The sequence below is a fragment of the Pelophylax lessonae genome (assembly GCF_965119305.1).
Source record: "Pelophylax lessonae genome assembly, chromosome: 1".
NCBI lineage: Eukaryota > Metazoa > Chordata > Amphibia > Anura > Ranidae > Pelophylax > Pelophylax lessonae.
The window spans coordinates 312,844,535-312,868,454 of record NC_138768.1 but is presented as its reverse complement, the minus strand read 5'-3'; the positions used below and the strand labels follow the sequence as shown (position 1 = coordinate 312,868,454).

Sequence of the window (23,920 nt, the reverse complement as noted above, 5' to 3'; positions counted from 1 at the left end):
CAAGCAGCCACAACACCTCCAGCTGCCTATATGCCAAAACAATGACTACATCTGATAGGATGCAGTCACTGTTCAGCCAACAATTTTCCACCGGCAGCTTTCATTTTTCAGTTGAAGTTGAGGAGTGTGCTGTTTACAGGACCACCCACGGCTTGAATTTTGACCCATTTTTCAGTTTTCGGCCTGCTTTCTTCCCTTTCATATTTAATAAAGACTGCCAGTAAACTGATTAGATAAGTCACTAGCAGCCACCCAATGATATGAAATGTGCGGAGACTCCTTTATGTTGCTGTGCTTCGTGGAGGGGCTTGTATAAATTGTCTACATATACTCCTAAGAGGAAAATGTCATCGATGTACTGAAGGCAAAATAATTTTGGCTGCCTAAGAAACAGCTCCATTTTTATTTATACATGGGTGAAGTTGGCAAACACCTTTCACCACTGAGACCCCTGTCTTGTGATGTGCAGCTTCCAGATCTTGGTCCAGTTCTAGGACCTACAGCTAGCCTCTGAATCTCATTGGCTTCATGCACACTGTATTCTATTGAAGCTTTTATTCTCCTACAGGAATTTAGCAGCAGCAAACACGCAGTAAAAAGCTGAGTTTTTGCACGCTCTTTCCTACGTCTGGTGTTGAGTGCCGGTTCACACTAGCGAGATGACAGATATCGCATGTGATTCACACCGCATTGCTGTGCAGATCACATGTGATGTCCGTGCAACTGATACAGTTTGTATGGCTGAATTGGCATCGCATTTGGACCAAAATGGCGCAGTACCCTTTTTTTGGTCTGCACTGGATTTAGATTGTATGGGAGTTCACACCCATGCGATCTGATTTCTGCACCATTTGACAGTTCACACTGCGATATGCAAATCAATCTGGGGGTGTCGTTAACTTTGTATTGACACCCACAGGGGTTTGCATAGGGCAGTGTGATCTGTCTGCAAGTCCTATGCGTTGCGGGAACCAGCACTGGAATTGCGCTGGTTCCCACATTGCGCTAGTCTGAACTGGCACTCGTACATTCTATAGGTGCCTGAACGCGTCTAGAATTAATGCATATTTAGGTGCCTCTCCTGAACACAAAAGTGATGTTTTTTTCTTTTTGCTGCCTCTAAACTCCCGTGTGTGTGTGTGTGTGGACGCATAGGTTAACATAAAGGGGCGTTTAGAGGCAAATAAAAAAAGGTTGGACGCCTGTAAAAGCAGCATTTTTGAGCTCATGTGTGCATGAGGCCTTAGACTTTGATTTTTCTTCCAAAGGAATGTGTGATGAAATCTTCTTTTCATATTGGATAGCTTTTTATGCTCCAGCCTGTAAAAATGTGGATGTTTATGCATCATGTGTATCTCCTAAAATGTATCAATTTTGTGTGTATAAACTAAAAGATGATGGGTGAAACCTTTATGTTTTTCAGACCCCTCAGTCAGTGGAGGATTGCCTACAGAGCACCCTCTCATCCCTGTACCCTCCCTTTGAAGTGACAGCTCCAACTCTCCTGACCCAGGTGTTCTCTGTACTAGAGAGAACTTATCGTGAGGATCCTCTCAGATATACCCTTGAATTCCTCATACCAGCCAAGAGAATTTTGCAAAATGTACAGCATCAGGCATGTGTAAGTTTACTTCACTCCGCAGTAATTCTTATAAACCCCAATCCATTAAATATTTAAGAAGAACTCCAGAGGAGACTTTTTTTATGCTTCAGATAAAGTGAGCAGGACTGTTTTATTTGTCTTTGAACCCATCAAGAACTTCCATCACATTCCCTCCCTGAGACATGACAACTGTCACCAAAACCAAAGGGGGAAATTATATCTTTGATAACTGTCACTTGAACAAGTTTCCCTATTGAAAGGTTTCCCATCACCACTTTTTTCGGTGTCAGCTATAAAATCTAGAATTTACAACCACATTTTGTCTTGGTGACAGTTGCTGCTAGGACAATTCAGTCTAAGGGGGCGCTAAAGGCCACAGGGTCACACAGTGAGATTGGAAGAAACGGTTTAACCTTAAAGATGTTGTAAACCCTCACATATAGCCAGTATAGCCTCAGATGATACACAGTGATGAAACAAATCTCCCTACATAGGTTTTACATTTATATCTGCTGTCTTCAGACTTCCATATTCTTTGGAATCCTAACATCGGGCTAGAATTTTTACTTCCTAATTCAGCAGTAGGATTGGATTCTTGGCATACACTGGGAGACAGCTGCTTGGAGGAAAGCCCCCAACCCCTTCCACATAGGTAGAGGAAGAAAGGAATGTGGAGAGCTGTGCTGTGACAAGACAATCTCTCTGCTAATCTATTTATAGCAACCTCCCACAACACACATTTCAGGCTGTTTTTTTCTTGATTGACAGAGAACTTGTCAGAAGGTATCACGCACAGAGCCACGAAAGAGCAGACAGACACAGGACTTAGTGCTTTGGAGAGAGATGAGTAAAAACTGCAGATATATGTGCCCAGGTCAAATTTCATGAATCAGGTTTACATCCACCTTAAGCTGTGTGTGGGGTTTTTCATTGTGAGGGCAGTAAGGATGGGGAACACACTTCCACAATCAGTGGTGTCAACAGGAAGTATTGATAGTTTCAAAAGACTCTTGGATGTGCATCTTATAGAACACAATATACAGGGATATGGGAAATAATTATCTACACGAACATACACCAACGTAGTTTGAACTGGATGGACTATTGTTTTTATTAAACCTTACCAACTATGTGCAGACAAAAAGTCAATGTGAAACTCCTAATGGAAAGTTTCCTCCTCCTACTCACTCTGTGAAAAACTAGAAAAAAGTTTTGTCTGAAGTTCCACTTTAATACTCTCAGTGTTACATGCATTGGTGTAATGCGGTGCAATCAATTTGAAATGGATTACCAATACACCATGCCAACGGATATATGTTGTGGTGCAGTGTGCTGCTAAACATTATACATGCGCATTATTCATCAAATAAATGGGCTACTTCAATGGACACTTTTGTGTAGCATAAGGCGTGTTAACGTGACATACAGTATCTCACAAAAGTGAGTACACCCCTTACATTTTTGTAAATATTTTATTATATCTTTTCATGTGACAACACTGAAGAAATTACACTTTGCTACAATGTAAAGTAGTGAGTGTACTGCTTGTATAACAGTGTAAATTTACTGTCCCCTCAAAATAACTCAGCACAAAGCCATTAATGTCTAAACCGCTGGCAACAAAAGTGAGTACACCCCTAAGTGAAAATGTCCAAATTGGGCCCAATTCGCCATTTTCCCTCCCCGGTGTCATGTGACTCATTAGTCTTACAAGGTGTGTTAAATTTGGTGTTATCGGTCTCACATCTCTCATACTGGTCACTGGAAGTTCAACATGGCACCTCATGGCAAAGAACTCTCTGAGGATCTGAAAAGGTATTTGCCCTAGGCCCATCAGAGGTTTAGGCCCATCAAGGTTGAAAAGGAGCTGATATCTTAGTATCCAAAATAAAGAAATCAATTTTTAGTCCCATTTTTTAAGATGTAACCATTTCATCCTGTAAATACGTGAAAAACAATCAAAGAAGTTTTGTTAAAGTTCTTGTATTTGTTGTACCAGGGCTTAATATTTCCTACTCAGATTCTAAAAATGTTATGACCTGTAAAGTAAAAATAAAAACAGGAATATATATGATGTCTATATCTATAATACCAAGTTTTTCTTTGGTTTGAATTCTATGTTAAAAAGATAATTGGTGATCTTTTTAGTATTACAGTATTCCAGCCCTGATAACAAGCATTACTGTTTAGCTGGAATCATTGATTTGTTAGCGCACTTCAGATTTTTCAATCTAAGACAGTTGTTGTTGCCTTTTAATAATTTTGTTACATATGATATTTTACTTCTTTTATTCTTACTAGTAGGTGGTTACAGAGGGAACTCATCATCACTGTAAACTGCTTTAAAATTGTTGCTTATGTATTTGTCTATGTGTTGTCTTTTATTACTGCATTCTTTTACATCTCACTTTCTGTTTATTCTAATCCCTGACAATACTCTCTTTTTTTCCAGTCTCAGTACAGTGGGTTTCTCTTCTTCCATGAAGGCTGGCCACTTTGCCTTGGTGAGAAGGTCCTCATTCAGCTGTCATCCCTTCCTTGGCACTTTCTGAAAAATGGGGATTTCTACTTGCAAGTGGTGCCATACTTGGAATGTTCTCCAAGACTTGTACTAAAGTGCCTTTCTCAAGATGGAAGCGGTGTCCAGGAAATTGTGGTGCCTGAATCTTCTCATTCATTTCTCTTTTCTGCTGAATGGCTTAACAGTATCAATAAAGACCGTAGCACAGTACGTCTTGAGAACTGTCTAGCAGCCGTAGAGGAAAAAGTCCTTCGTCTACCCTGGTCTGAAATAATTTATCCCCGCTTCATTCACAAAGAAGGCTTCATTGTTGGAAGGAGATGCGCCCCAGGGCCTTTAATGCCACCACTAGAATACAGAAGCCCTGGTGATGGAGGGATTGCCATAGGAGATTTGGTGGACCCCAAAATTGGTGCTCAATTGTCATTTTCAAATAATGAAAATGAGACTATAAGCTGGAGAGAAGGTGCTATATCACCCGTGCTGGGTTCTCTCTCTGGCTCAGTGACAGACTCAGTAGAGGGGGAGTATGTTGAACTCAGCCCACCACATGCAGAATTAGTAGGAAAAGTTGAAAGTTCCAGAGACACATGGGCATCACGTGCCAAGACTGCCCCAAGTAGAAAAGGTAAAAAAAAAGGACACCAGGCATGGTTGCATCAAAAGAAGCCAGGAAAAGTAGGTTCTTTGAGCACTTTAAAGGGAAGATCCCAAGACATATGGAAAGACAGGTTTTGCACAGGAGATGCTGAAGACAAAGCACAGTCTGCAGCACAGGGCCAGAATTACTGGGATGTTGAGACAAGTTATTCCAATGAGACTGATGTGTTGGCTGAGTGGAGAAAAGGTTTGGATCTCCTTCAAAGGCAAGAAAGAGACATAATTCCTGAAAGACAGGTTTGGGGTTCTTCTGAGAGACAGTTATGGAATGATAAAGACTGTTCAGAGGAAAACAAGGCACCTTCTTGGGTTACTGAGAGACCTGTCAGCAGAAAAGGTTCTCAGGAAGAAGACCGCTTATCCGAGACGCTTAAAGAATGTTCTTTAAAAGTTGATAGCATTGAGGAAAGAGAGGAATTGCTTTCTATAGAAGGCACTGGAGATGCTTCTAATTGCCAAAGAATTCCAATTGGAAACAGTTTGCAACTACCTGTAGAAAAACAAACAGAAACATCTACAAATAATTCAATTTCTGAGGGTAGTTGTCAAAGTGAATCCCAGCTGGACTTTACAAAACAGTCACCTAAAGAAGCTAAACAGCCATTGGACACTCTGCTGGAGGTCTGTGATTCAAGAGAATCTTCGCTGACCAGGAAAGGCAGAACATGGGCAGATGGCCAGGAGACATCAAAGATACAAAAAGAAGGGGAAAAAGAAGGGGACACTGCAGCAAAAAGTTTTGAGGTTCCATCCAATGAAACAAAAAAACACCCAGAAAAAGGAAAACATCCAGTTTGGAGCCAGGTTGCTGATTTATCCCATAAGACTGGAAGAGGTAGGAGGAAGAAGAGAAACAAGAGGGGGAGGGGACCCATAAGGACTGAGGCAAGGAAAGCAACTCACAAGGTTGGGCAGAATAAAACCGATACCAAGCAAGAAGAACCTGAACTTGAAACTGCATCCAAAGGTAAACTGGAAATAAAAATAGAGATTGTTATGTGGCATATGTATATATGTTTTTAGCAATGTCAAGCGTAGTTTGAATGCAGGTATTCTTGTAACGTTCACTGACCCCCGTGTGGAGCATGACTGCTGCAGGGTTCATAGGAACGCCAAGGCCAGGTTCTTTTCACTTGGGTTCAGTGCTAATGCAGGTGTCCATCTGCATTGCAGTCACACGCCACTTAGGGTTTAATGAGCCATACAAGAAGCATTAAATCAACTCGTCACCTTAGGATAGCAGACCTGAAAGTTAAAATATTTCATGAGTATCTTGTCTAGAATCTCTGTGCAAAGAGGTGAATAGCTATGTACTTAGCAGCTCCCTGGGATAACTGAACTCAGACCCAGATCCAAACACTAAGCTTCATGCTGCAACTCCTTCAGCAAAGCTGTGTGCCCATACACCTCAGACTTTAGTTTTAGTTTGCTTCTATTGATAGCTTGAAACACTAAGAGAACATAGGGCAGGGGAGTCCAAACTTTTTTTAAAGAGGGTCAGATTTGATGAAGTGAACATGCGTGAGGGCCAACCATTTTGCCTGACATTCTTCGGACCATTAAAATTAAATGCAAATTAACATTTTATGCAAAGTTTATTGCATATGGCATACTTTTCATCTCGTCACATGGATGACAAATGTAAACAGAAGTTAAATCACTCTGCCTTTCATATCTGAAGGCCAGATGAAAAAAAAATTCAGGAAGCTGAAATATATGTCAGGAACATTGTAAAGTACATTACATATTATTGGTTATAAAGGTTGTCTGTCAACTTTTAAGTTAAAAAAATATGAACAGGAACATAACACCAAGTATACATGTTGTGTCCAAATATATTTATAACTGATTTAGACCAACTGACATTAACTGAGATTTTACAATGTATTCATCCCAATTTGGAGCATGCGTGCTCCCTAATCAGTCACACAAGGGTTAACCACATATAAGCGCTATATGAACCCACCGATGATGATTAAGGATTGCAGCAATAATAGTCATGAATGATGCCAATGTAGTGAAAAGTTTTATTCACAATCAGTTCCATGTGTGTAAAAAAGAGCAATATACACCTTGTACAATGTCCCCGCTGGATCTGCAATGGTGAAGCCAAAATAAGGGGTTAAAAACTCACAGCTTGGTGATCATCCAGTGTGTGAAGGCATAAATTCAGCCAGGAACAATGCAGCAGTGTGGACAGTTGTGCCTTGATCGGGCTGTGAGGAGATGATAACGGAATGCCTCAATCCTGGACAGGGAAGGGTGGAAAAGGGGTCATACAATGCCCAGTATAGGAGGCAAGGAGGATCGCCGTCTGTGGCGCTCGATCGCCACACGATGAGTGCCGACCGAGAAGGGGACCCAGACGTGACGTCAGACTCTGGGGGAATGAGGACCAAAATGAGGCCTGAACCGCTATGGAGCCACTGGTGGTGAGTGGCATGTGTGATGACCCAATGCAGGGGAACCAAGGGAGCGCGAGGAGTGCCTGCTTCTCCTATGGTTGTCCTGACAACTTTTCAATGTTCTATTTACTACATTGGTATTATTCATGACTATTATTGCTGCCATCATTAATCATCATCGGTGGGTTCATATAGTGCCTATATGTGGTTAACCCTTGTGTGACTGATACTTTTGAACATCCCTCTTGGTGTGTTTTGTTCCCCCACAGCTGCTACTTGACCCCCAGGTGTTATGCCAATTATCATGGAGAGGGCGCTATTCCTTTCATACTAGCATCAGATTTATTTGTGTTTTTTAGTGCTCCCTAATCAGGTTCAGTCCGAGGCCATATTGGGCAAGGGATATAAAACTGGCGGGGGTGGGCGGTGGGTGTTAATGATAGTGTATTTACAAGTAACAGGAAAACCGGAATTGGATGCAGCGGGCCGGGATGGACCATTATTTTGAGTATAAGTCACTCAAAACAGTCGCATATATAAGAGGATGTATAAAATGAATGGTTAAATGGTAAAAGAACTGATATGGCATACGTGCAGCCCCGCAAGATCCAGAGATCCCAGGAGTCCTGAGCAGCGCTTGGGGATTTACCAGGGCCACAACAATAGATTTTTCCAAATTACCTGTGGGGCTGTATTAAAGCAGCCGGACTTTGGACATGCCTAACATAGTGGGTTAATCTATCTCAAGCATCTTCTTTGAAAATTAATGTGTCTGAAGGAAAAATGTAGCAATACATAAACATAGTGCCAAATCACACTGGTGCTTGTGCAGAAAATGCGCCGAAAATGCTCCACAGCACACAGATTATTCAACTGTGCGTTGTGGTGCATTATCTTGAAGGTGGGTTTTTGTTTTCGGTATATGTGCATTAGGGTGGCCTTTAAGATTAAATGGCAGCATAATACAAAACACACGTTACCATGCTTTGTGCTAATGCTCATTACTGCAGCTCATAGGAGTGAATCTAGTTTGAGACATTTCTTATTCCAGGTCTTTTGATAGCTAAGAACCACAGGTTAAAAAAATCGTAATTTTAAAACAAGGGTATGAGTCTCACATCATACAGACTAGGCATGCCATACATTATACAATATTCTTGTACAATTTTCCTTTAGATTTACCAAAACCATATAATGTGAGGTCAAACCTAAACACTTTCAATTTGTATGCAATCAGGCAGGCCCTTTCACTACATAGTTGAAGGTGAATCTAAAGGAATTTTGCATAAGATAATTGTATAATGTATGACCAGCTTAGGTTGTTGTTCCTGAGAGAATTTAAAAACACTTTTACCCAATTTTCATGTGGCTTCCAATGCAATAGTTAATTTGCAGCAACTTATTAGGGTCTAATTCCCTATGGAGACTGCAACAGGTGCAGCAGCCTAAGCCCTATCTAGTTTTGCAAATTTGATGCAGAGGATCCTTTTTTTTTTATGGTGAGGAGTAGGAATGAGCTTGTGTTTGTTTGGAACCCAGTTTGTGTCGGAACCAGGAAGCCAGCTGTCATTCTTGGTCCAATAAGCTGCAGGCGGAAAATTCTCCCGGCATGCATCTGACCTTACGAAATGGGTGGAGATGCTGGTATTAGCCATATTAGGTCAATGACTCTAGCCTTATAGTCCTAATAGGTCAATGATGTCATGTGCATTCCTGCCCTTTTGTGAAATCAGATGCAGGGCAATGAATCCCCTGCCTGCAGTTTATTGGACCAGGAACGACAGCTGACTTTTGGGATTGCACCCAAACCTGATTCTAAACAATTTCAAACTTATCCCCAGTGACATACAGTATTTTGTAATGTGTTTGGCTTACTTGTCTTGTATATATTTATGGGTTTGCATTATCAAATGCTTCTAAAAAATGTGTGCTATAGGCATGGGCAAACAAGCATAACAAGAAATATAAGATAAAAAATATAGAAAAATAATACTTATATCATTTTTACTGAACAAACATCATGTCTCATCATGTCAAAGCGGGGAATAAAATCTTATTACTTCCCCTAGTCCCCTCAAAGTACACATAAACACTGGCTAGGCACACATTTATTCCTTTGATTGCTCTAGATGTTTAACCCCTTCCCAGCCAGTGTCATTAGTGTAGCTTCTGTTTCTCAAATTGCAGCTGACACTTCCTGGTTCAGGGCACATGCACCCCGCCGGCAACCTGCCGTGCTGTGATTCAACAAAGCAGATGTCAATCACCAATGGATTACTGCCGTCACCCTGCGATCGTCATGAATTCACACAGGACAGGGTTCTGCCTATGTAAACAAGGCATAGCCCTGTCCTGTCAGCAGGGAAGTAAAAGATTTTCTTTCCCCGCAAAATGGGGAATAAAATCTATTTCTTCCACTAGTCCCCTCAAAGTACACATAAACCCAGGCTAGGCACACATTTATTCCTTTGATTGCTCTACATGTTTAACCGCTTCGCAGCCAGTGTCATTAGTATAGTGACAGTGCATATTTGTAGCACTGATCACCGTTAGTGTCACTGGTTTCTAAAAAGTGTCAAGAATGTCAGTTATGGAATACAATTTTAAAACAGCGCTACCAGGCATTTAGGAATAAATATAAAGTGCACTAAAAATCTCTAAAACTGATATCAAAAAAGTGCTAAAAAAATATATGCTCATATAATCACACGAATAAATACAGAATTAAGTACCATATGAATGGTTAAAGTGCAAAAAATATATTAAATATAAAGTGCCAAATGTGCAAAAAGTGCAAAAAATATATATAAATATAGTGCAGTCCAAAAATGGTGAATAGTCCACTTGAATATAAGGTGCTGAATATCGTGCTCCACAAAAAAAGTGACCAGTGCTTCCAAAGAACTCTCTTGGGGATCCACTCAGCAGACTTAGGAGAATTAAGAGCCTTATGTGTATCCAGCTACACCTCCAAATCAGCCTCCAGCCTCAGATGCAGGATACTACACAGCCTTGGTGACCCCCAGGATAACAATAGGAATGAGCCTCCACAAAACCTCCGATCACCTCCAAGATTCCTCCACACTTAGAATCTGTTTGTGTGTTCCTGCTCCCCACTAGCCAGGCTACTCTTCAGCACGTGCGTATTTTTATTCACAAGAATGTCAGTTAGTGTCCGAATGTGTGCCGCAATATCGCATCCCGCTATAAGTCTCTGATCAACGCCATTACTAGTAAAAATAGTAAATAGTAAATAATACTAGTAAAAATATAAATAAATAAATAAATACAAATTCCAATATATATCCCAGAATTTTTGCGCAAACCAATCAATATACACATATTGGGATCTTTTTTTTTTTTAACCAAAAGTATGTAGCAAAATACATATTTGCCTAAATTTATCAAGAAATTCGATTTTTTACATTTTTTTTATTGGATATGTTTTATACAAGAAAGTAAAAAAAAATATATATTTTTTTCAAAATTGTCGGTCTTTTTTAGTTTATAGCGCAAAAATTTAAAAATGCACTGGTGATCAAATACCACCAAAAGAAAGCTCTAATTGTGGAAACAAAAAGGACATCAATTTTATTTAGGTACAGTGTCTCACAACCGCACGATTATCAGTTAAAATAATGCAGTGCCGTTTAGCAAAAAATGGCCTGGTCATGAAGGGGGGTAAATCTTCCGGAGGTCAAGTGGTTAAACCGAAGACAGTCAGATTTGCAAAATGTTAAGAAGGTAAACGAACCAATAGAGGATCCAGAACTGCACAAATGAAAAAAAAAAAAAACGAATCTTAAAATCAGATGAATTACACTTTACGTTGTAAAGTGTATTACACCTGCAATATGAATGAAACCAAGATAACCCTGCTCCTATAGGTATATAAATCATAATTAAACATCACCACAGTGAATATACAAATACATATACTGTAAGTGACTCCAAATTTATAAAAGGTGAATACAGTATTTACACAATGAACGGATGGCATCAGTGACTTGGATTTCATTTCCATGACCTCATGTGTGTTACCTTTGGATTTTTCCCCTTATGTGCAATTTGACTCCCTGTAATATGGGTAAACTAAGTCTGTTGAATGTGTAGTGTGTTTGCATGCTGGTGGAGAGAAGACTTTTCTATACTCACAAATTACGTTTTTTGCACCTGGGATATATTATGGACTTCACAATTTTTTTTCACCTTTTATAAATTTGGAGTCACTTATATGTATTTGTATATTCACTGTGGTGATGTTTAATTTATGGTTTAAATACCTATAGGAGTGCAGTTATCTTGGTTTTTTTCAGATTTGAAAAATGCCCTGAACAATCTTTTGTCTCAGGGAGTAGTTGTGCAAATACTAATACAAGACAGGTTCAAAGGATTTTATTCAATCTTGTTCACAGTATCAAAGCCCATGAGGGGTATTTGCTCTATTCTGGACTTGAAGGAAAAGGAGGGGGAAGGTGTATGGCGCTGCCAAAAAGTGCTGATGTTTCTAGATGTCCAAAAAATAGGTGTTAAGGGTATATACAATATAAATCACCACTATGAATAAAGTGTCCAGTGCATCGTATGTGTCTTCCTAATAAATGTGCATACTAAAGGATAATTCAACTATGTAAATGATAAATATTGTGAAAAAAAGTGGATACAAAATAGGTGAAAATTGGTATGATAAGAAAAATATATGAAATGTATGAATTATACAAAATATAAAAACTATATGAAAGGTGTGAAATATACAAAATATAAAAATAAATATATAAAATGAATCCACTTAAATCTACAGCCGTAAAATACAAAACATCAAGTATGACTTAAATGAGGTGCACAATAGGTATATAAATATTATGGCAGCAATAATACAAGAATAAATAAGTCCGTTACACCTAAGAAAGAACGAATAGTCCCACAATGCTAAAAAAACTTTTCCTAAAAAACAGGGCAAAAAAAGGTGACTTGAGTGCAGGTGTTCTGATGATAAATATTAAAGGTGCTCAGGTATATGGTGACCATTCAGTGCTCCCCGCACCCCTTGGACCGCACTCACCAGAACTATGTACCCCTGCAGGGGTATCAGGCCTTGAATCTATAATCCTGGATCTCCTCCACTGACCATCAAAGTGGTTGGGTGGTCCAATTATCTGCCCGAATCTTGTAAACCCGGTTCCGTGGTGTTAGGGTCCGAAGGTGTACCTCCTTGCTGCAGTGCTTCTGTTTGCCTCCCTTCACATGTGGTGTTTGGGCTTCTCTGTTTCCTCACACCTTCCCCCTCCTTTTCCTTCATTCTCACTATATTCTTAGCAATATAGTATAAAGGTGGGCTGCAGCCAACATTAAATACTAGAAATCTAGAATTATCCTAAGCGCGGATTTTTTACATTTCATTTTCTATTCTGGACTTAACATTCCATAACAAATACAAATTTCAAAATTTTGCATGGAATCCATGGTCAGTAATTTCTTCTCTAAAACAAGGGGAATACAAAGCATCTGAAGACATTCAAGATGCCTGTGTGCACGTTTACATTTTTCCACCTCATCAGCACTATTTGCACTTTGCAGTGCCAATTACTTCCAGTTTGTCACACTGCCTTTTAACCTATCCTATGCTTTCAGAGTATGCACAAAAGTCATAGCACCTCTTCTTGCCCTTCCTAGCACTTAGGGCATCCAGGTCACAGGTCATCTAGACGACCTGCTCTTGAAGGTCTCATCTCCTTTCTAGTTGTTGGCAAACATTCACAGGACAATCAGGATGATCTTTCTTTTTGGTTGGGTGATCAATTTAAAAAAAATCTGCTCTTCGACTTTGGCTAGAAAACTTGGGTCTGTCCTGGACACATCTCAAACAAAGGTTTTTCTTTCAAAAAAGAAAATTATTTTTTTTCAGAGCCCACGCTTCAGATTTGGGGTAAAAAAAAAATCCCACAATGAGATTTTCCATGAGAGTTGTAGACTTCATAATAGTTTCCTTCAAGGGTGTACCATTTTCCCAATTTAATTCAAGACCCCTCCAACACAATATCTTGTCAACCTGGAACAAACACGGTCCTTCTCTACTAATTCTGCTGTCCATCCAAGCAAGGATTCTGTAACTTGTTGGATCTCCAGTAGGGTTGAGCGAACACGGACTGTATTATTCGTGTTCGTACCGAATAATTGGATTTTTGTTACCCGAACACGGACCCGAAAACTTTACTGTATGTTCGGGTAAAAATCCGTGTTCGGTCATTTTATTTCCGGGTTTTGCATGCATTGGCGCGCTTTTCATGGCGGGCTTTCAACAGCCAATGAACAAGCGTTTAACTGGTGTGCCTAAGCCATCCCAGCCATGCCTACAAATGTATTAGTAGCTGTGATTGGCCGTCTGAAGCATGTGACCAAGTCTTTATAAGTTCGAGGCAGCGCCGCTGCGGCGTCATTCTGCTGTGTACTAGTTCAGGGACAGAGCACACATACGTGCTGGCTGCTGATTAGGGACAGACAGGCAGGCAAAACTCATTTGTGTCCGCATAGAATTGAGGGACAGGTCAGAGTGTGTTAGGCAGGGCGAGTTGTAGGCATTTTAGGGCGAGGCTGCTGCTGATTTTTATGGTCAATGTGTGTCTGGATAGAATTGAGGGACAGGTCGGAGTGTGTTAGGCAGGGCGAGTTGTAGGCATTTTAGGGCGAGGCTGCTGCTGATTTTTAGGGTCAGTGTGTTCTACAAACTACAATCGATATTGCTGTGTGGGGTGGGGTTTGCAGTCACCCGATCTACGATCATCATCTTATCAATCCTTTTAGGGAGAGTCTGCTGATTTTTAGGGTCAGTGTGTTCTACAAACTACAATCGATATTGCTGTGTGGGGTGGGGTTTGCAGTCACCCGATCTACGATCATCATCTTATCAATCCTTTTAGGGAGAGAGTCTGCTGATTTTTAGGGTCAGACAGTGTGTTCTACAAACTACATTCGATATTGCTGTGTGGGGTGGGGTTTGCAGTCACCCGATCTACGATCATCATCTTATCAATCCTTTTAGGGAGAGAGTCTGCTGATTTTTAGGGTCAGTGTGTTCTACAAACTACAATCGATATTGCTGTGTGGGGTGGGGTTTGCAGTCACCCGATCTACGATCATCATCTTATCAATCCTTTTAGGGAGAGAGTCTGCTGATTTTTAGGATCAGTGTGTTCTACAAACTACAATCGATATTGCTGTGTGGGGTGGGGTTTGCAGTCACCCGATCTACGATCATCATCTTATCAATCCTTTTAGGGAGAGAGTCTGCTGATTTTTAGGGTCAGACAGTGTGTTCTACAAACTACATTCGATATTGCTGTGTGGGGTGGGATAGGAGATAGGCAGGTGTCAGTGGTCCACATCCATTTTGCTGTGTGTGGGCTGCTGTGAACACAATCTTTTTGGGGTGCAGTGAACACAATCTTTTTGGGGTGCAGTGAACACAATCTTTTTTGCCCACTGAGGAGGAGGGAGAAAAGTATTTTTCTATCAGTCACTGTGTGCAGCATTTTTCCTTCAGTTGTGCTGTGCTGACTGATCATACACTGCTGTGTTCAGTTCACATGTGCTATTATTGAGTGGTTTCAAAAATCATACACTTTTTTTCTATTCCACTATTCAATATACAGCCTTGGGTTAAAAAAAATAAATTGTGGCCTGAAGCAGAGCTGAATGATATTTGGGGTTTTTGGGGTTCATCTCATACTTCTGAAGATTTGAGGGTGCTGCCTGTTCCAAACTCCTCCTACTCCTCATCCAGCCTTTTAGGGGTACAAACAATAGTAATTGGGGCCTAGTGTGCTTCTGTACGTGTGAGATACATACACTTTTTTTGATCATATTTCCTATTCCGCTATTCAATAAAAACCTTTGGGGATCAATTAAATTGCGGGATAGTTTGTGTTGGTACGTGTGAGATCCACCTTTCCAAGTTTTTGGGGTTCATCTCATACTTCTGAAGATTTGAGGGTGCTGTCTGTTCCAAACTCCTCCTACTTCTCATCCAGCCTTTTAGGGGTACAAACAATAGTAATTGGGGCCTAGTGTGCTTCTGTACGTGTGAGATACATACACTTTTTTTGATCATATTTCCTATTCCACTATTCAATAAAAACCTTTGGGGATCAATTAAATTGCTGGATAGTTTGTGTTGGTACGTGTGAGATCCACCTTTCCAAGTTTTTGGGGCTCATCTCATACTTCTGAAGATTTGAGGGTGCTGCCTGTTCCAAACTCCTCCTACTCCTCATCCTGCCTTTAGGGGTACAAACAATAGTAATAGGGGCCTAGTGTGCTTCTGTACGTGTGAGATACATACACTTTTTTGATCATATTTCCTATTCCGCTATTCAATAAAAACCTTTGGGGATCAATTAAATTGCGGGATAGTCTGTGTTGGTACGTGTGAGATCCACCTTTCCAAGTTTTTGGCGTTCATCTCATACTTCTGAAGATTTGAGGGTGCTGCCTGTTCCATACTCCTCCTACTCCTCATCCAGCCTTTTAGGGGTACAAACAATAGTAATTGGGGCCTAGTGTGGTTTTGTACGTGTGAGATACATACACTTTTTTTGATCATATTTCCTATTCCGCTATTCAATAAAAACCTTTGGGGATCAATTAAATTGCGGGATAGTCTGTATTGGTACGTGTGAGATCCACCTTTCCAAGTTTTTGGCGTTCATCTCATACTTCTGAAGATTTGAGGGTGCTGCCTGTTCCATACTCCTACTCCTCATCCAGCCTTTTAGGGGTACAAACAATAGTAATTGGGGCCTAGTGTGGTTTTGTACGTGTGAGATACATACACTTTTTTTGATCATATTTCCTATTCCGCTATTCAATAAAAACCTTTGGGGATCAATTAAATTGCGGGATAGTCTGTGTTGGTACGTGTGAGATCCAACTTTCCAAGTTTTTGGGGTTCATCTCATACTTCTGAAGATTTGAGGGTGCTGCCTGTTCCAAACTCCTCCTACTCCTCATCCTGCCTTTAGGGGTACAAACAATAGTAATTGGGGCCTAGTGTGCTTCTGTACGCGTGAGATACATACACTTTTTTTGATCATATTTCCTATTCCGCTATTCAATAAAAACCTTTGGGGATCAATTAAATTGCGGGATAGTCTGTGTTGGTACGTGTGAGATCCACCTTTCCAAGTTTTTGGGGTTCATCTCATACTTCTGAAGATTTGAGGGTGCTGCCTGTTCCAAACTCCTCCTACTCCTCATCCTGCCTTTAGGGGTACAAACAATAGTAATTGGGGCCTAGTGTGCTTCTGTACGTGTGAGATACATACACTTTTCTTGATCATATTTCCTATTCCGCTATTCAATAAAAACCTTTGGGGATCAATTAAATTGCGGGATAGTTTGTGTTGGTACGTGAGAGATCCACCTTTCCAAGTTTTTGGGGTTCATCTCATACTTCTGAAGATTTGAGGGTGCTGCCTGTTCCAAACTCCTCCTACTCCTCATCCAGCCTTTTAGGGGTACAAACAATAGTAATTGGGGCCTAGTGTGCTTCTGTACGTGTGAGATACATACACTTTTTTTGATCATATTTCCTATTCCGCTATTCAATAAAAACCTTTGGGGATCAATTAAATTGCGGGATAGTCTGTGTTGGTACGTGTGAGATCCACCTTTCCAAGTTTTTGGCGTTCATCTCATACTTCTGAAGATTTGAGGGTGCTGCCTGTTCCATACTCCTCCTACTCCTCATCCAGCCTTTTAGGGGTACAAACAATAGTAATTGGGGTCTAGTGTGGTTTTGTACGTGTGAGATACATACACTTTTTTTGATCATATTTCCTATTCCGCTATTCAATAAAAACCTTTGGGGATCAATTAAATTGCGGGATAGTCTGTGTTGGTACGTGTGAGATCCACCTTTCCAAGTTTTTGGGGTTCATCTCATACTTCTGAAGATTTGAGGGTGCTGCCTGTTCCAAACTCCTCCTACTCCTCATCCTGCCTTTAGGGGTACAAACAATAGTAATTGGGGCCTAGTGTGCTTCTGTACGTGTGAGATACATAAACTTTTTTTGATCATATTTCCTATTCCGCTATTCAATAAAAACCTTTGGGGATCAATTAAATTGCGGGATAGATTGTGTTGGTACGTGTGAGATCCACCTTTCCAAGTTTTTGGGGTTCATCTCATACTTCTGAAGATTTGAGGGTGCTGCCTGTTCCAAACTCCTCCTACTCCTCATCCTGCCTTTAGGGGTACAAACAATAGTAATTGGGGCCTAGTGTGCTTCTGTACGTGTGAGATACATACACTTTTTTTGATCATATTTCCTATCCCGCTATTCAATAAAAACCTTTGGAGATCAATTAAATTGCGGGATAGTTTGTGTTGGTACGTGTGAGATCCACCTTTCCAAGTTTTTGGGGTTCATCTCGTACTTCTGAAGATTTGAGGGTGCTGCCTGTTCCAAACTCCTCCTACTCCTCATCCTGCCTTTAGGGGTACAAACAATAGTAATTGGGGCCTAGTGTGCTTCTGTACGTGTGAGATACATACACTTTTTTTGATGATATTTCCTATTCCGCTATTCAATAAAAACCTTTGGGGATCAATTAAATTGCGGGATAGTTTGTGTTGGTACGTGTGAGATCCACCTTTCCAAGTTTTTGGGGTTCATCTCATACTTCTGAAGATTTGAGGGTGCTGCCTGTTCCAAACTCCTCCTACTCCTCATCCAGCCTTTTAGGGGTACAAACAATAGTAATTGGGGCCTAGTGTGCTTCTGTACGTGTGAGATACATACACTTTTTTTGATCATATTTCCTATTCCGCTATTCAATAAAAACCTTTGGGGATCAATTAAATTGCGGGATAGTTTGTGTTGGTACGTGTGAGATCCACCTTTCCAAGTTTTTGGGGTTCATCTCATACTTCTGAAGATTTGAGGGTGCTGCCTGTTCCAAACTCCTCCTACTCCTCATCCAGCCTTTTAGGGGTACAAACAATAGTAATTGGGGCCTAGTGTGCTTCTGTACGTGTGAGATACATACACTTTTTTTGATCATATTTCCTATTCCGCTATTCAATAAAAACCTTTGGGGATCAATTAAATTGCGGGATAATTTGTGTTGGTACGTGTGAGATCCACCTTTCCAAGTTTTTGGGGTTCATCTCATACTTCTGAAGATTTGAGGGTGCTGCCTGTTCCAAACTCCTCCTACTCCTCATCCTGCCTTTAGGGGTACAAACAATAGTAATTGGGGCCTAGTGTGCTTCTGTACGTGTGAGATACATACACTTTTTTTGATCATATTTCCTATTCCGCTATTCAATAAAAACCTTTGGGGATCAATTAAATTGCGGGATAGTTTGTGTTGGTACGTGTGAGATCCACCTTTCCAAGTTTTTGGGGTTCCTCTCATACTTCTGAAGATTTGAGGGTGCTGCCTGTTCCAAACTCCTCCTACTCCTCATCCAGCCTTTTAGGGGTACAAACAATAGTAATTGGGGCCTAGTGTGCTTCTGTACGTGTGAGATACATACACTTTTTTTGATCATATTTCCTATTCCGCTATTCAATAAAAACCTTTGGGGATCAATTAAATTGCGGGATAATTTGTGTTGGTACGTGTGAGATCCACCTTTCCAAGTTTTAGGGGTTCATCTCATACTTCTGAAGATTTGAGGGTACTGCCTGTTCCAAACTCCTCCTACTCCTCATCCTGCCTTTAGGGGTACAAACAATAGTAATTGGGGCCTAGTGTGCTTCTGTACGTGTGAGATACATACACTTTTTTTGATCATATTTTCTATTCCGCTATTTAATCAAAACCTTTAGGTATAAACAATTAAATTGCGGGATAGTCTGTGTCGGTACGTGTGAGATACACCTTTCCAATTTTTGGGGCGCATCTCATACTGCCGAGGATTTGAGGGTGCTTCAGTCTGCCTTCTGCCTGTTCCGAACTCCTCCTACTCCTCATCCTGCCTTTAGGGTACAAAAAATTGTAATCGGGGCCTAGATTGTGTTTGTACTTGTGAGATACACCATTTTGTAAAATTTGTCCTATTCCGCTATTCAATATACACCCTGTTTGAGTGTAAAAAATTAAATTGCGGGATAGTCTGTATCGGTACATGTGAGATACACCTTTTTAAATTTGTTTGGCGCATCTCCTTCTTCCGCCGAGGATTGCAGGGCGCTTCAGTTTGCCTCCTGTTTCCAACTCCTCCTACTCCTCTTCCTCATCCTGCCTTTAGGGTACAAAAAATTGTAATCGGGGCCTAGTTGGTGTTTGTACGTGTGAGATACACCGTTTTGTAAAATTTGTCCTATTCCGCTATTCAATATACACCCTGTTTGAGTGTAAAAAATTAAATTGCGGGATAGTCTGTATCGGTACATGTGAGATACACCTTTTTAAATTTGTTTGGCGCATCTCCTTCTACCGCCGAGGATTGCAGGGCGCTTCAGTTTGCCTCTTGTTCCCAACTCCTCCTACTCCTCTTCCTCATCCTGCCTTTAGGGTACAAAAAATTGTAATCGGGGCCTAGTCTGTGTTTGTACGTGTGAGATACACCGTATTATAACATTTTTCCTATTCCGCTATTCAATATACACCCTTTTGGAGTGTAAGAAAATTCAATTACGGCATAGTCTGTATCGGTACGTGGGAGATACACCTTTTAAATTTGTTTGGCGCATCTCCTTCCACCGCCAAGGATTGCAGGGCGCTTCAGTTTGCCTCCTGTTCCCAACTCCTCCTACTCCTCTTCCTCATCCTCCCTTTAGGGTACAAAAAATTTTAATCGGGGCCTAGTCTGTGTTTGTACGTGTGAGATACACCGTTTTTTTATCCTTTTTCCTATTCCGCTATTCAATATACACCCTTTTGGGGTAAAAAACATTAAATTGCGGCATAGTTTGCATATTTGACTGTCAGATACACCCGTGCGATACTGTTGTTGTTTTGTTCCGCTATTCAATAAACACCTTTCTAGGGCAAGATCATAAATTACAGAAATATGAGGAGACCGTCAAATAGGGGCCGTGGTGCTGCTGGTAGAGCTCCTGTTGCAAGGAGAGGACGTGGTCGATCTGTGCCAGCTACACGCACAAGTGAAATACCTTCCACAAGTGTGAGTAGGCGACAGAACCTGCAGCAGTATTTGGTAGGGCATAATGCGCCTCTAGACGGGATGAGGCCTGAAGAAGTACAGGCGATAGTAGATTGGGTTGCTGACAGTGCCTCCAGTTCCTTCACATTGTCTCCCACCCAGTCTACTGCAGAAAGGTCAGAGTTGGCACCTGCAGCCAATGTCCAACCGTCTTTCACCTCACCCCCTTGGAAATCAGGCAAGCAGTCTGAGCCCCAATCTATACAGCAGTCTCTTGTTCTTTTTGAGGACTTTGTCAGCAGGGTTTCCCAGGGCCATCCACCTAGCCCTGCCCCAGAAGTGGAAGAGATTGAGTGCAGCGATGCCCAACCACTTATTTCTCAAGATGAGTACATGCAAGGACCATCGCAGCACGTCTCCGATGATGACGAATTGCAGGTGCCAACTGCTGCGGCGTTCAGCTTTGTGGAGACCGACAAGGAGGGCAGGGGTGAAGACTGGGTGGAAGATGATGTGGAGGACGATGAGGTCCTCGAACCCACATGGAATGAACGTCATGCAGGTGACCTGAGTAGTTTGGTGGAAGAGGCGGTGGTCGCACAGAGCCACCAGCACAGCAGAAGAGGGAGCAGGGTGCAGAAGCGTAGCGGCCGTGCCCTAGACACTACGCCTGCTACTGCCCAACGCAGCAAGGGAACGAGCGCACCAAAGTCAGCTCAAAGGAGTTCTCTAGCGTGGAAGTTCTTTAGAAAATGTGCTGATGACAGGACACGAGTGGTTTGCACCCTGTGCAATCAGAGCCTGAAGCGAGGCATAAACCTTCTCAACCTGAGCACAACCTGCATGATCAGGCATCTAAGTGCAAAGCACGAGCTGCAGTGGAGTAGACACCTTCAAAACCAAGAAACGTCTCTGGCTCATCCTGCTTCCTCTTCTGCTGCAGTCTCGGCCGCTCCAGCCACATCTGTAGTGATACCGGCACCTGCCACCCCGCAAACAGAGGATCTGTCAGCAACACCACCACCTGGGTCACCAACCATCTCCACAATGTCCTGTGGAAGCGTTCAGCTTTCCATCTCCCAAACACTTGAGAGGAAGAGGAAGTACCCCCCTACCCACCCGCGATCCCTGGCCCTGAATGCCAGCATTTCAAAATTCTTGGCCTTTGAAATGCTGTCATTCCGTCTGGTGGAGACGCACAGTTTTAAAAAACTTATGTCAGTGGCTGTCCCACAGTACGTCGTGCCCAGCCGCCACTACTTTTCCAGGCAAGCCATCCCTTCCCTGCACAACCAAGTGGGGGAAAAAATCAGGTGTGCACTGCGCAACGCCATCTGTGGCAAGGTCCACCTAACTACCGATACGTGGACCAGTAAGCACGGTCAGGGGCGTTATATCTCCCTAACGGCACACTGGGTAAATGCAGTGGCGGATGGGCCTGAGGCGGATAGCAATTTGGCGCATGTCCTTCCACCACCGAGGATTGCAGGGCGCTTTAGTTTGCCTCCTGTTCCTAACTCCTCCTACTCCGCTTCCTCATCCTCTACCGCCTCCTCATCCGGACAGCGTAACACCTTCACCACCAACTTCAGCACGGCCAGGGGTAAACGACAGCAGGCAGTTTTAAAACTTGCCTGTTTGGGGGACAAACCACACACCGCGCAGGAGTTGTGGAGGAGCATGGAACAGCAGACAAATGAGTGGTTGCTGCCAGCGAGCCTCAAGCCCGGCCTGGTGGTGTGCGATAACGGGCAAAATCTCATAGCAGCTCTGGGCCTAGCCGGTTTGACGCACATCCCTTGCCTGGCGCATGTGCTGAATTTGGTGGTGCAGAGGTTCCTTAAAAACTACCCCGATATGTCAGAGCTGCTGCAGAAAGTGCGGGCCGTCTGTGCGCACTTTCGGCGTTCTCACCCTGCTGCTGCTCGCCTGTCAGCGCTGCAGCGTAACTTCGGCCTTCCCGCTCACCGCCTCATATGTCACGTGCCCACAAGGTGGAACTTCACCTTGCACATGCTGCAAAGACTGTGCGAGCAGCAGCAGGCCATAGTGGAGTTTCAGCTGCAGCACGCACGCGTGAGTCGCTCTGCGGAACAGCACCACTTCACCACCAATAACTGGGCCTCCATGCGAGACCTGTGTCAACGTACCGTCCTTAATTCACTCACTGGAGCGCGATCGCAAGATGCGTGAGTACAAGCGCACGCTGGTAGACGCGATGCTGCTGGCATTCCCACCTGACAGCGGGGCCACAGTGGAAGCACAAGGCAGAGGAGGAGGAGGAGGAAGAGGTCGCCAACGCAACCAGGGCACCGCCAGCACCTCAGAAGGCAGGGTTAGCATGGCCGAAATGTGGAAAAGCTTTGTCAGCACGCCACAACAAACAGCAGCACCAGCAGCTCATATGGAACGTCTTAGCAGGAGGCAGCATTTCACCAACATGGTGGAGCAGTATGTGTGCACACGCCTAGACGTACTGAATGAGGGGTCTGCCCCCTTCAACTTCTGGGTCTCCAAGTTGGGCACATGGCCTGAGCTTGCCCTTTACGCCTTGGAGGTGCTGGCGTGCCCTGCAGCCAGTGTATTATCTGAACGGGTATTTAGCACAGCTGGGGGCGTTATCACAGACAAGCGCAGCCGCCTGTCCAGAGACTATGTGGACAAGCTCATGTTCATTAAAATGAACCAGGCATGGATCCCACGGGACTTTTCCGTACCTTGTGCAGAATAGCGATGGATACCGACCTTACCCAGCCATTGTTCCATTTTTGCTCTTTCTCACTCTTTTGGGGTGTACCCTCATTTAAAATTTGTGAAAAGAAGCAGTGTTGGCTACCTCGTCCTCCTCAGGGCCAGATTAACGTAGGGGCTATTGGAGCTGCAGCTCCAGGCCCCTAACTTTATATAGGCCCCGGGTTGGCCATATTCACTGTTACCGCTCTTCTGTCACTTGTAAACACAGAAGTCTGGCTTCTATGCTCGCTTCCCCAGGCAGCTCCCTCAGAACCTCCGCACACAGCACGAAGGCCGGACAAGGAGGGACAGTTGTCGATGTATGGATGTGTTTATGGGCTTCAGAGACAGCATCCCATGTTGAATTAGGCATGCATGGCTGCACCCTTCCTCCTCTGGGTGCATGCCAAGGCACGGCCCTTAAGGCCCTTCAAAATCCTCAGCACCAAGCCCATGATGCTCTTAATCCGGCCCTGGTCCTCCTCCACCGCCGCTTCCACCTACACCGCCCATAGGTGTGCACAGCCTATTGCATTAGGGTGTGCACCCCAAAGTTTAAATACACATGCATGTGTTTGCCTACATGTACATGGCCCTGATACATTACTCTCCCTGCTGGCAAAGTGAAATAGAGCAGAGCAGGTCCGAGGGAGATCTTTCCCATCTCCTCACTGGAAAACAGAGCGATAATGCTATGTGCCCTAGGTGATTAGGGTGTGCCCAGGCACATCCGGCACACCCTGTGTGCACGCCTATGAGACCGCCACATCCACCACCACCTCAACCTCCCTCCTACTCCATATGGGCCTCGTCCTTCAGAGATGAAGAACATTGTTTTATTTTTCTGTTTTTTTTTTGTTGTTTTAAGTTATTTCCCTATCCAC

General features: G+C 42.8%; 1 protein-coding gene across 1 annotated transcript in view; it reads left to right on the top strand.

The window, feature by feature from the left end:
* Nucleotides 1-23,920, top strand: part of ARHGEF40 (Rho guanine nucleotide exchange factor 40) — a 159,606-nt gene that overhangs the window by 22,205 nt on the left and 113,481 nt on the right. The window contains exons 2-3 of the mRNA XM_082266862.1: nucleotides 1,424-1,621; nucleotides 4,056-5,751. Of these exons, the coding sequence (XP_082122988.1) occupies nucleotides 1,424-1,621; nucleotides 4,056-5,751 (1,894 nt within the window). The remainder of the gene's footprint in view (nucleotides 1-1,423; nucleotides 1,622-4,055; nucleotides 5,752-23,920) is intronic.